General features: G+C 44.0%; 3 protein-coding genes across 8 annotated transcripts; 1 reads left to right on the plus strand and 2 right to left on the minus strand.

The window, feature by feature from the left end:
* Positions 1 to 560: 560 nt before the first annotated feature.
* Positions 561 to 3,140, plus strand: yy1a (YY1 transcription factor a). 3 transcript variants are annotated; one of them, XM_049739439.2, is made up of 5 exons: positions 561 to 1,191; positions 1,848 to 1,932; positions 2,008 to 2,068; positions 2,142 to 2,300; positions 2,432 to 3,140. In XM_049739439.2, the coding sequence occupies exons 1-5, from the start codon at positions 693 to 695 to the stop codon at positions 2,612 to 2,614; spliced, it is 987 nt and encodes a 328-aa protein (XP_049595396.1). In that variant the 5' UTR covers positions 561 to 692; the 3' UTR covers positions 2,615 to 3,140. The 3 variants fall into 3 exon arrangements, with proteins under 3 accessions (XP_049595396.1, XP_049595393.1, XP_049595394.1); XM_049739437.2 differs by having other exon boundaries at positions 563 to 1,191; positions 1,782 to 1,932; XM_049739436.2 differs by having other exon boundaries at positions 1,782 to 2,068.
* Positions 3,141 to 3,180: 40 nt separating this feature from the next.
* On the minus strand, positions 3,181 to 7,653 carry tpp1 (tripeptidyl peptidase I). The gene is made up of 13 exons (XM_049739434.2): positions 7,469 to 7,653; positions 6,658 to 6,732; positions 6,401 to 6,540; positions 6,036 to 6,186; positions 5,828 to 5,949; positions 5,585 to 5,754; positions 5,318 to 5,516; positions 5,053 to 5,241; positions 4,907 to 4,979; positions 4,721 to 4,841; positions 4,485 to 4,646; positions 4,274 to 4,399; positions 3,181 to 4,187 (listed from the first exon to the last, which is right to left on the minus strand). The coding sequence occupies exons 1-13, from the start codon at positions 7,477 to 7,479 to the stop codon at positions 4,047 to 4,049; spliced, it is 1,680 nt and encodes a 559-aa protein (XP_049595391.1). The 5' UTR covers positions 7,480 to 7,653; the 3' UTR covers positions 3,181 to 4,046.
* A 58-nt stretch (positions 7,654 to 7,711) lies between these two features.
* Positions 7,712 to 12,708, minus strand: mis18bp1 (MIS18 binding protein 1). Of its 4 annotated transcripts, none has more exons than XM_049739417.2 (16): positions 12,049 to 12,708; positions 11,849 to 11,962; positions 11,542 to 11,762; positions 11,238 to 11,311; positions 11,036 to 11,157; positions 10,871 to 10,961; positions 10,559 to 10,659; positions 10,332 to 10,480; positions 10,164 to 10,236; positions 9,043 to 10,024; positions 8,797 to 8,981; positions 8,600 to 8,727; positions 8,401 to 8,534; positions 8,204 to 8,288; positions 8,081 to 8,135; positions 7,712 to 7,926 (listed from the first exon to the last, which is right to left on the minus strand). In XM_049739417.2, exons 1-16 carry the CDS (start codon positions 12,653 to 12,655, stop codon positions 7,826 to 7,828), a joined length of 3,222 nt encoding a protein of 1,073 aa, XP_049595374.1. In that variant the 5' UTR covers positions 12,656 to 12,708; the 3' UTR covers positions 7,712 to 7,825. The 4 variants fall into 4 exon arrangements, with proteins under 4 accessions (XP_049595374.1, XP_049595373.1, XP_049595372.1 ...); XM_049739416.2 differs by having other exon boundaries at positions 10,559 to 10,653; positions 11,831 to 11,962; XM_049739415.2 differs by having other exon boundaries at positions 10,164 to 10,233; positions 11,831 to 11,962.
* Between the last annotated feature and the right edge of the window lie 216 nt (positions 12,709 to 12,924).

The raw sequence follows: 12,924 nt of genomic DNA on the forward strand, positions 1-12,924 counted from the left end.
GTGTCGACTCCGCTCCCCCCGCCTTCCCCTTCTCTCCTCGCCAACGGTGTTACACAGCCGCACCGGCTTCAAATTAACCTGTGTAACGCTCGTTTTAGGGCGTTTCATTTTGTTTGGTTATTAATTCTACTTTAGTGCAAAACGGAATAATAAGGACTAAATTTCTTTGTGTGTCTTTGGCATGTGGAGAAATTGACAATAAAGCTGACTTTGACTTTTAAATACTGTTGTGCTAAAAGAATTTTTTTTATTACATAACAATATAAGTCCTACAGTACGTCGTTAATAATCAAACAATGAAATTAAGACTAAATTCCAAATTAGTGAAGAACTGCACAAGTAAATGATCATACAGTACATTGTTAATAATCAAACAATAAGATTAAGAATTAGTTCCGAATTGATGAAGGAAACTGCACAAGGAAATTATCCTACTGAAAAAAAAAAATTGTGGAATTTTTTTCCAGACCAGTTATGCAATAGATTTCCCCCAAAGTCTATTCACATCGATCATCCAGCCATTCATCAAAATCACGCGAGACTTGGTCAGTGGAGCAGAGTGGCTACGAGAGTACACGTTGTTATCGAGTCGTCGGAGAGGGAGGAGGCAAGAGAGTACACAGAGGAGAAGTCACGGTGGACTAAGTAAGCATTCGAAGGTGGAGGGGGTCAAAAGAACGGAATAACAAGTCATGGCTTCGGGGGACACCCTGTACATTGAGGCGGACGGCTCGGAAATGCCCGCCGAAATCGTTGAACTGCACGAAATCGAAGTAGAGACCATCGAAACAACTGTTGTCGGGGATGACGACGAGCACCAGCCCATGATCGCCTTACAAACGCTTGACACGGACGACCCGCACTCGATTCTTCCGCACCAAGAGGTGATTCTGGTGCAGACCCGGGAGGAGGTTGTGGGTGAGGATGACTCGGAACTGCACACGGATGACGGCTACCAAGACCAAATCCTCATCCCCGTGCCCGCCGTGGAGGAGGACTACATCGAACAGACTCTGGTCACAGTCGCGGGGAGAAGCTCGACAACGGGTCGGATGAAAAGGGTTGCAAGTGGAAAGAAATCGGGCAAAAAGAGCTATCTAAGCAGTGCGGACATGGGTAGGAAATGGGAACAGAAGCAAGTGCAGATAAAGACATTGGAAGGGGAGTTCTCCGTTACTATGTGGGCTTCGGGTAAGTTTGGAGTGGATTCCTGTCGCGGCTTTGTTCTCGATGTGCGTGTGTCGACGTTACCAGGCCACCGCCGAGGCCTTGTCCTCCAACAAACGTTAACGCCAATTTTACCATTCGAAAACGCCGCTTGGAATTCAATTGGAGTGTTTTTGTTTTTATGGGAAGCCATGTTTTCTGTGCCGATGGGCGCCGCCATATTTCCCCGGTCGAGAAAGTATGGCGGCCCGGAAAAATGGCGTTTATTTGGCCCCACGAAGATGGCGGAAAGTGCAGCGCCGCTTTTGGAACCGCCTAGCTAGGCCTCTATTGCGCACTTCACAACGGTGGAGGCGGTGCATTCAAGGACCCTCGGTTTTTACGCCATTTCCGACCGTTACTCTTTTTTACGTCGGACGTTACCGAATATTTACATAAATATTTATGGCGTTTCCCAAATGAGTTAGCGTCGCATGTGCAGAGCTCATCCATGTGCAATGCAGTACAACTGCTACTTTTACAGGTGAACTTGTTTTAGCAGAAACTTGTTTTAGTTGGTTATCGGGTCCATTTGTCTTTATCTGCATTTATTGAATTCCGACTATGTGATTTAGATGACAAGAAGGACATTGACCATGAAGAGCAAATCACGGGTGAAAACTCTCCTCCTGACTATTCAGAGTACATGACGGGGAAGAAGCTGCCGCCAGGGGGCATCCCGGGCATCGACCTTTCGGACCCCAAACAGCTGGCAGAGTTTGCAAGGTATGTTATGCGCTCATTCAGATTACACTGGGAGAATTGTGTGCACTTGAATAATATTTTGGTTTTAATTTCTAGAATGAAGCCAAAGAAAGTGAAAGAAGATGACGCACCCCGAACGATAGCCTGTCCACACAAAGTGAGTCACACACTTTCTGTCAAAAACTGATAATATCAGGGATGATAATTTGTTGACATTATATTGTGTTCAGGGCTGCACCAAGATGTTCAGGGACAATTCTGCGATGAGGAAGCACTTGCACACCCACGGGCCTCGTGTGCACGTCTGCGCCGAGTGCGGCAAAGCTTTTGTGGAGAGCTCCAAGCTGAAAAGACATCAACTCGTACACACGGGGGAGAAACCTTTCCAGGTGAGCCTCGAAATTTGGTTTCGTTCTCTACAGCAGTGCTTCAAACTGGGTTAACTGGACCTGCCAGCTGCAGCTTTGGGACAATGAAATGATCTCAATCCAAATGTATCTGTGGTCTTTCCCATTTCCAGTGCACATTTGAGGGCTGCGGCAAGAGGTTCTCCTTGGACTTTAACTTACGCACACACGTGCGTATCCACACGGGAGATCGCCCGTACGTGTGCCCCTTTGACGGCTGCAACAAGAAATTTGCCCAGTCCACCAACCTCAAGTCTCACATCCTCACACATGCCAAAGCAAAGAACAATCAGTGAACGGATCCATGTTGACACCAGCATACACTGGAAGACTCGCACCGCAGCTCCTTGACAGACATCTGAAGTCCCGTGCGGCCTGCCTGCTTGCTTGCGAGATAACAGATTGCCCTTTGTTTTTCTTCAAGACAGACCTTCAACGGACTTTGTCCGAACGCGCGGGGATGGAAACGTTGACGCTCGAGGCCTTCTGACTGGAGCGCTACTCAAATTGAACTTTCTACTTGATTGTCTTATTTATACTTGAACACAGTCCGCTCTAGCTGAGCAGTGTTACGTTGAAAGTTAAACATTTGCAACAGTCCTCAGCGAGCGGTGACCCTTTTTCAATTTTCTACTCCCCCACAAGTGTGCATATTGTACACTGATTGACATAAGCGCTCAGCTGATTGAGGATCTCTGTTGCTTTGTTTTCCAATATTCGAGTGCTTGCGAAAGAGGAATTTATTTTGTACAATGCAATGTCCGTCATGTTGTAGATAACGTGATTATCCATAGATTGTTGATTAAAATGTTTTCCCCCTCATTGACTTATCCATCACTTCACTGACTTTTGCACAGTTGCGTATGGTCGGAAAATGAATCCAGTCATACTGTTTATTAGTTCCAACAAAGAACAAAAATGACTGCACAGCAGCTCGTTTCATTTGCATTTTTTTCTGCACTGCAAGCATTTGGCACAATTGCAACTAATCTATAACATCACACCACTAGACAGTAGCACTTGATTTTCCGCTTTAGGCTAAAAAGAATTCAAACATTTGGAACTGTTTTTCCAGTGCATTCGTTTGGTGTACGGCTGTAAACTGCTGCAGCCGACTTAAAATTAGATCATAACAGGACAGATTCTTCATCTGGACTTTTTGTATTTAGGGCAAGTGATGCTAAAGAAGACAATAGCATATTTATTAATTTAGTCCTTGTAATTCACGTTACTATTTTTTTTTTTTAATTTACCCTAAAATTTATAATAAATGTATAAATAAAGTTTCTTTTTGCACTAAAAACACAGTTGTTGAAAAGCAGTGTAGTAAATATACACATTAATTCCCTAACATAATGAATAATTGAAAAAGTGTTTGGGCCGTAATTGTGCCACATGATTGTTTTCAGAAAAATGTGGCTCAGGTTACAAGTGAATGTAAAACAATGGACTAAATCCCTGTAGAATTTGTTGTTTGCATTTTGATCATAGCCCAAGATTGAAACATAAAAAAACAGTTATGTTGAAGTTTGATTTAAAAAAGTGTTAACTGATTTTCAATTGACAATAGAAAACGGAAGAAATGCGTGGCTAAATGTAGCAGAACAGTGAAAAAAGGGACTTAAAACCTCTAGACCTGAGTGAGTCGATCCATGACAGTCGTCATGGTCGTCAACAATGACGTGTAGATGTTCGGTACCTGTCCTCTCCAGTAGAGCGTGACTGACTTTACGGCGCTAGGAGGGCCGTGAGGAGTTCTGGATAGTTTGGTGTTCCCCAACCTGTCACTGGGTCCCACGCCGGTGCAGAGCAGAATCCTTGACCTTGAACCTGCTCATCAAGGCAGGCCAGGTGACAACCCTCGGTCACCTGGAGACACAACAGCACGCAAACCACTGATCTCATCTTTCAGGATACGGATTTCACTTATGTGTTTCATGAGCTTATTGACTGACATCAAAAAGAGCTTGTCCCTTGAGCTTATAGAGGCGAGGGTTGAGGAAGCCCAGGACAGGCAGGCCCTTCATCAGACGCTTGTCATTAATCAGAGCAAACATCCCACCAACCACCGGGGTTGACGCCTGGAAAGACACAAAAACATTTTTAATACAAGCGCAGGCAACAACAATAGGCTAAAATTTTGAGGAACCATCTAAACGATTTTACCGAAGTGCCAGACACCCAAGGCACGGGTACTCGGTTGACCACCACCCAGTAATTATCCGACAGAGCCGCCATGTCAGGATATGCCCTCCCGCTGACGTTGAAGTACGACTTCGGAGGGAGCGTCGCCGCTACGGTCTTCAGGTATCCTGCCACAGCACTGGCCTGCGAGGAATCAATGCACGGCACTCATTTGAATGCTATTGATTGTTGTGCTGGACTCAAACGAGAATTCCTACCTGGTAATCGGGCATCTTGAAGACGTTACTGAAACCTCCTCCGCTGATGTAATCGGTTACTTCGTAAGTCACCTTGAAAGGATTCTTGAACGAGGTTCCACCGACTGTGGTCACATAAGGACTAGAAAAAAAAAAAAGTTTTTAAAAAATTTATCTTGTGACTGTCATGACGTTCAGAGTTGTTACCTTGAGGCGGGAAAACTGGGCCTGAAGGAGTTTTGTTCTTTAGTCATGTGCCAGCAGCCGGCTCCGCTATCACCTAAAAGCAAATTTGAAAACAGTTAAAATAATAAAGGAAAACCATACAGAGGAAGAAAGGTCTTTTAACTGACCAGAAGCAAAAAGCAAGGAGAGACCCCTGACACCAGCCTTCATGAACTCGGTGTTGATACGCTGCATGTAGGCAGTAGACAAGCTGTCCTCGTCATCTCCGTAGCTAATGGTGTGCACCCAAGGCAGGTCAGACATGTTGCTGAGCAGGACCACCCACCGGAGGAACGGCTCCTGGGACTCGTGACGACCTGGAATGCACCCGAGACGATCCCGTGAGTGAACTTTGACCTTCAGTATGACTCAGCACAGACTGGAGTTACAAACCTGGATTAGTGAAGACCCAAGTGGGGATGCTGGCCCCCGTGCTCATGATGTATTCCACATCCAGACTGGCCTCTAAACCGGCCTTTCCGGTGCCCTGCGTTCCCACGACACGGTCAACCTTGGACAGATGCTGAAAGCTGCCGCCATAAAGGCTCATGAACTCCGCCAGATCTGCAGGACTATAGTACTGCTCCAAGAACTAGAACAGAAACAACTTGCTCATGCCAAAAACTCCATGAAAGTATAAAGCTACTAACAAGATGGCACCTGAGCTACAGCCTGGCTGTTGTTCTGAGCTGATCCCACATCAGCTGCAGTCATATTGTAACGGGCCCTTAAAACAGAAGGAGTCACTCCCAAGTGAAAGGTGTTGTCGCTCCGATGCATTTCCTTCGAGGCCTTGTGTCCTCTAGGCGGGAAACGGTGAAGCCCTCCCACTGTTGTAAAAGAAGATCAAAATCAAACTTCCAAAACGCATGATAGTCAGTGGCCATGTTGAATGAGGCTCACCAAAGTCAAGGTGTTGCGCAACATCATCGGGAACGGAATACGGAGCTGAAGATCTCACAATGGAGTGACCGTCTCTGAGATAACGCTGGAACTTGCTTCCCGGGAGCAGAACCTCTGCAACCCTTAGTGCACGAGAACATGATAAAAATGCGGAATATGCTTCAACAAAAGAAAGAAGAAGTGAGTCAAAACATCCATTTAAGCTTACTCGGCAGTCAAGTTGCATTGTAAGAAATCCTGAGTGTGAACCGTCGAGCAGTTTGTGACACCGTGGCTCTGCAGCCAGCTCCGCACCGCTTTTTGGGACACGTCGGAGGGTCGCACGAGGGAGGCCACTTCTTCGAGTTGGAGGTATTTACCTGAAGGAGTAAAAGTGTATCAGGAGAGTGTACTTAGTAAAAGCGGAATTGAAAGGAATTCAAAGGAATTGAAAGTGAGACTCTCCTTATTTGAAAGAGCTGATTTTGCAATGGAGGAAGTGATTCACACAGTAAATACTGTTGGCTACTGGACAAATATCGTTGGCATTTTATCAGGGCAAGTACGCCAAAAATTTCAGCTTTGTTATCCTACCATACTGAGGTGAGTCGGGGTCAGAGACCACTCTGAGCGTCTCCTCCAGTACGTCAACGTTCTGCTGAGTGAGCGCGAAGGTCAGCTCAAGCTTTTCGGTTGGGTTGACCCGGCCAACGCGGGTCCAGTCTGCGGGCACACTAAAGGAAAGATGGAAAACAATTAGAGTCAAGCCCTACTAAAATGTAGCTCGCACTGGCCACTAGCTGCCCCAGATGTGACCCCACGATGTTAGGGATGGAAAGTGAAATACTCACAGGACATTTTGGTCATATTCCAGGTATCCACTCCACACCAATGGGCTGAATAACAAGGAGATGACCACTGCCAACCTGATGACAGAGATGAGAAATATAATATAGAATACATGGGTCTTACTCTTTAGTTTATTGTCTCAATATACAGTTTCATGAGTCACAGCGAGCAATAAACTAGTTTACAAATCAGGGAAATTGTATGGTCTTACTCAAATACTTAACTATTCCATTGAAATGTTTTTGCATAAAATATTTACTGTAATCATAACAAGTAGATTGGCTCAATAAACACTCGTTTTCATAAGACTACTTTGAGTTTCAGTTCAATTTTATTTCCAAGTATTTTGTCCATTCTCAACAACAGAAGTTGTCTCAAGCCACTTACAGCACGTTTCGACTTGCTCAACTGTCTTCCATTGGTGTTGCGTCCTCGTAAACGACGGACCGCGCTTTTTATTTGATTATTTTACATTTATAAAGTGTTTTTCATGTAAATATTTACTACAATTGTGACTACAGCGTTTTCATAGTGATGGAGACCGAGCACTCCCCCAGTAAAATTGTATATTTATGATATAATTCAATAATATTACGAGCTATATCGAATCACAACCAAAGCATAATTTCTTTACATTTACAACAGTTTAACTTGTTCGATTAGCTCGCGGCTAACAACTGGACGAGAATGTAGGTCATGTCTCGGAATCAAAGACTTCTGTAACACACCGAGTACTACAACTACAGTGACGTTACAGCTTTCCATTATACTTATTTCAATAGTGAATAAAGTTGAAATAAAGTATAAACTTACAGCGTACTCATCGTGTCCTCTGTTGTGTGTCAATGAGTTGACCGGAGGACAGGCTGCGAAAGAGGTGCAGTGATCACGTGACTGCCTTCACGTGACCAGCAACCCAAGCGCAAGCGTCTCACTGGCCATTTTATTAGGTACAACTAACAAAAGTAACTTCACATGAATAGAATTGATCAATGATTGATCTGTTGACAAAAAAACCAACCTTAAAAAACAAAAATAACAAAAACTGAAATATGGTACAGGAAAAAAAGGTAGGTTTTTGTTTAATGAAATACGATTAAAACAAAACAAACATTTGCCATGGATATATTTCATTTACAGCTTTACAATTATGTCTAATGTCAATTGGTTTCAGTCACTGTCAGAGAAGTAAAAGTCCTCTTCTTCCCCACTGTCTAACAACGTGGCAGGTTTCATTGAAAACAACTCCTGGATGATAACGGAATCGTTTCCTGGGGGAGAAAAGGAGGGTGCATACTTGTTTAGGTCTGAAAGAACAAATCATTTTTTCTTAAAGCTATTAAAGCTTTTTACATGTGCTACTTTGTTTTGCATATATTTGAATTATTTTCAAGCAATCCAAACCCCCTGTCAATAAAACCTTACCTAAGTTTTTAATTGCTTTCGTTGTTCGTTTGACTGATGATGGGGGAGCAACGTTCTGGCAGGGATAATAAAAGAAAGTAAGTCAAATTGACTGAGAAAGTATCATCAAAATGTAAATAGTACCTTTGCTGGAACTTTTTTGCAGCCGTTGACCCGAGTTTGTTTTATCGCTTTCTGTAGGTTAAAGACGAGCTGGTCCCCATAGAGCCTTGAAATTTGAGGAGAAGAAGACACGTCAAGGAGATATCTTGAAAAATCTAGTACCAAAAAAAAAAAGGCTTTTCTGAATTGTGTGGCGAGAATTGAAACAAAGCAGTCACATGTTTGAAGAATGCACGGCTCCGGGAGAGGCGTGACGACAGCGAGGAGTCTTCGCTTGAGAGAAATGCAGCGTACTCGGCGTCACGGGCTCCAGGTGGAAGTCCTGCGATCCATCCAAACACAAGGGCGGGAACTACAAAGGGTGAGGAGCAATGTCAGCTCATCTCCGGAGTAGAAAGAGGAAATAGCGGCGCCAACCTTAAAGCCCTCATTGTGCGGTGCGCTGAAGGCGTCGTCGGTATTCTCTCGGGGCATGGTCTCCAGGAACTGGCGCACCTGCTGTTTTCTCTTGAAGGTCCCGATGCCTGCTGATATGACGGGACAGTCTGGAACAGAAAGAAAAATAGTTTAGCAAGATCTTGCACAACGTTTCTACTCAATTCCAAATGCCTTACCTGTGGGTTTTGGCGGTTCCGCCTTTTTCTTTTGTTTTTTCCGGGTGCTGCTCCCCGGAACCTGGCAGCCTCGCAAGGCCATGTCCTTGTAGTAACACTCCTCTGCCGAGCGCGTGCCGACCATCGTGGCCACCTTCTCCCAGCAGAATGCCGTGGGAGAGGACAAGAAACACCTGGACAAAGCCCTGACAAAGAGAAGTGAGTTTCTGCTAAAGACAACATTTATTATTTTGCGGCTGCTCTTACTGCTGTAATTTTGCCTCCTCATCTTGCGTCCACTGATCCTCATCTTGGCCTTGAGGAGACACGGTGGACCTTGGGCTGACTTTCTTGTTAGATTGCGTCAACTTTGCGGGCGATGTGAGTTTGGCACTGTCGTAATTCGGGTTCCTGTTTTGCTTTCTGGGCTTCCTTTTGCTTCGCTTCACTGCCTCCTCTCTTCTCGATGGAGGAGTGTTGGACCCCTTGGTTTTGGACCCCTTGGTTTTGGACCCCTTTTGGGAAGTCTTTTTGGATGGCCATGTGTTCTCAATGCCTGACTGATCACTGGAGTTGCTGGTGTGAGGACTTGGCCTCTCCTGCACCTCCTCCTCCTGAGCATAAAAGCGAGGCGGGGGCCGTTTTCTCGCCTGCCTCTTTTTGGGCTCTTGTACCGGGAGATTTTGGGAATGACTTGGCGACGGATGCCCCCTCTTGTCCTGTTTTTTCCTCCATGTAGAAAGCGCCTGCTCCTCTTCTAATATTTCTTTATCAGCAGACAACTGTGAAGCGAGCTTTATTTCTGACGTATTTAACGCAGCAGATTTAAGTGCTTTCTTTTTGGACTCCTTTCTGGGGGACTTTTGGGGTTTGGGTCTTGTGATCTCATCGGCGCTAGCAGCGTGATTGCTTCGCCTTTCCTCCTTGTCCCGCGACTGCTCATCTTCAGACGCGAGTGAGTTTTCATTAGCGGTGGATAACTGAAGGGGGGTGTTTTTTCTCGCTGACCTCCTCAGAGGAGCATTGCACGGCTTTGCTTTGGACCGCTGTTGGGGGAGCTTCTTGGGTTGACTTGACGGTAGCGCATTTTTGGACTCTTCATTGACGGCGTGGCGGCTCGGCCTCTTCACTGCTGCTTTGGGTGAAACAGAGTGAGTCGCTTCAGGTAGACTTCGACTTTGCGGCCTCTTGTCTCTTTTCGGTGTCGCCGACGGAACGCTATCTCTGCTGGATTCGCTTTGTGTGTGACCTAGAATCATAATCACACAGTCATTTCATTTTTTTATGATTTGATTTGTTTATTGCCATAGTAAAAGTCTGTGACTTGAAGTGAACTGCGTTGAGTTCATTCAAGGTGGCAAATGTTTGCTGCTCAAATTAGCAGTTACCTTTATCGCTGAGAGGACGAGCCTGGGTAGTTTTTTTCGACTTTGCCTTAGGCACCACTTTTGAAACATCCTGCTAAAAGTCAAATAAAAATGATCACAAATTCATCACACATTGGGCATCTGTTCTAAATGTACAAAAAAAAAATGGTATCACTAATTTGTACGTACGGAGTTGAGGCTAAGGCTGTTGTAATTGTCATAGATGGTAGCATTCAAGTCTGCATCCATGAAGATCCTGCCTCCTTTCCAGTATTCCAGGGGTGGTTTGATCATCCGACCGCTCCGGGTCGCTTTTTGGAAAAACGCACTGGTGTTGGCTACAGAAAAAGAGTGTGTTGAAGTGTTAAATGCTGGAGATTGATCAATATTCAAATTTGATCCCTTCTTCTACTTACTCTTGTGGACAGGTGCTTCCTTGTGTCTTTTTATTGTTGGGGCGGGAGCAGACTTCTCTGTTGTTTTACTTGCCTTTACAGTGTTTGCTTTTCTCCTGTTGCTAACATAAATCAAACCCAGCCTTTATTATTGTATTTAAATAAAGGGGGTCCCGACCAAGACAGTCCCCCAACATGCAACATTTTGAGATTACAGACGGCACTCCGTTACGTCATCACGCTCATTTACCATTCTACTTGACTGTTTCTCATTTACTGTAATATTGTCAGAAGAATATACAGGTCTGAAATATTGCAGAAAAAGATTCTTACTCTTTTAATTCTGCCAAAAACTTGTGGTAAAGCGCTTTCCAATTTGCAGGGAATCCATGAGCAAACATCCTCAAAAGCCAGCGGGGAAAGTCTAACAACAAAATGTGACACATGAGTCAGTGAAACAATCACGATTGTTATAATTCAGCATTCCATTCATCTTACCAGTCTTCATGTGCAGATTCATCTTCCCCACCAAGATGTAAACGTTGCCAGACAATGTTTTCAACACAGTGCTGGAAATTCTCTCCACAATGATGTTGCTGTTCCACGGTGTCCTGTTCTCCCTGTGCCAGATGAAACACAAAAAAATTCTAAATGTACTTAATATCTAAATCTTGGCCAAAAGATGACAAAAATGACTTACATGCGGATTCCTTCCACAAATATGCCATTATGATTCCTCCTCAGGAACCACTCTTTAAGATTAATAGCATTCTCCTGCCAAGGAAAAAACAACAACAAAAAATGTAATGTGCCTGTAAATTGATTTCAACAACAATAAATTACATTGTAATATTATAAAAATAATAGTCATTCATAATTTCACAAGTTACTTTATTTGCGTGACAACCTCCCCGCTTATAACTGTGATGTTCCTCGTAAATATGAATCTTGTCAAAACAATAAATATTTTAAGAGAAATTAATTTCCATAAATCTTGTACTCACATAGGGTATTTTTGTCAAGTTTTCCTTTTGCTTGTTCTTGAACAGTGAGTTGTGTTTCTTTGGAATGCAGATGGAGGGCTCGTTGAGGAGGATGGGATCGAACAAAATATTCTCCGACGTGACATTGAGGGGCGAGTCCTCTTCGGGATGAAGTGTTTCTGACTGGTTGTCTGCAAACTCCTGGGTGACTCCTGGCCCAATTTCCAGCCGATGACATCCAACTAATAATAAACACAAATTTTAGGACACATGTCTTGTTGATTTTATGACTTTTGTGGTTCAGCATTACCTCCATCAGGGGGTTCACCTGGTTCTTGGCAATCTCTGTTGTCTTGTTCTCGCTCTCTTCTGGTTACCCTCTCTTTCATGAAAGCGAATATCTTAGCAGGAGACATGAGTCGTTCCAAAGAGACACTGCAGCCTTTGCAAAGCAATACATTCACGGATTAATCAAAACAAGTACTGCATAAATAACAAGCAGGTTCAAGACAACACAAATCGCCTTACTTTCCATCTCGCGTGTTTTCTTTGGGGTGCAGTGATAGCCAACTTTGTCAATGTTGTCATCTTCGATTTCTGATGTGACATTTGCATCGCAGCAAATTTTGTTAATCTCCTCTGCTTTTCTTTTTCGCAGTTTCTTCCTCGCAGGGGAAAAACTGGACACTGAAGGCGTGCAGGAGTCAGTAGGAGAGATTTGATTCTCGAGGTTTTTGTCAAAAATCTGTCGAGGGTCTCTGGTTGAACGTGGGTCCGTGCAGACGCGAGGTTCATACGTCGATTCCAAAAATCGTCCCATTGGTGATTTGAATCGATGTAACGCGTTGGTTGTATATGGGCGCTCCATTGCGTATGAATAGCCATCGCTTTTTTGGGGACTTTTTAAAGGCGAAATAGTTAAAGCCTCTTCCTCACCAAACTTGTGCTGGAGTTCATTGGAGTCCCAGAAATTGTCTCTTCCGCTCCAACCTGTTGTCATTTGCGTTGCGTATTGTCCAATTCCACACGTCGTTTGTTCTCCGTCTTGTATTTTCTTTTTAAGCTTGGCAAATACCTTAGCCGGAGATTGGTACAAAGTGTGTGGACATTGTAAGGCACATTGATACGACGCCATAGATGCTTTAAAAGTTGTGTCCTCGCCTGGTTAACGTTGCTAAGGACTAGCTTAAAATTTAAACTACCGCCATTGGGCGGAGACTCATGACGTATTACAAAAAATAATACGTCACTTCCGTTCATAGTTTTTTTACTTTATTGAAACTATATTTCAGAACAGCCATTTATCCATTCATTATCTGGAAAAAATTAAGATTATTCCTTCATTTTTATTCTATTTATAATCCATACTATCTGCAGTAGTCAGCCTAATGTCTTTTAATAGTG

This window comes from Syngnathus scovelli, chromosome 14, assembly GCF_024217435.2.
Source record: "Syngnathus scovelli strain Florida chromosome 14, RoL_Ssco_1.2, whole genome shotgun sequence".
In the NCBI taxonomy this organism is placed as follows: Eukaryota; Metazoa; Chordata; class Actinopteri; order Syngnathiformes; family Syngnathidae; genus Syngnathus; species Syngnathus scovelli.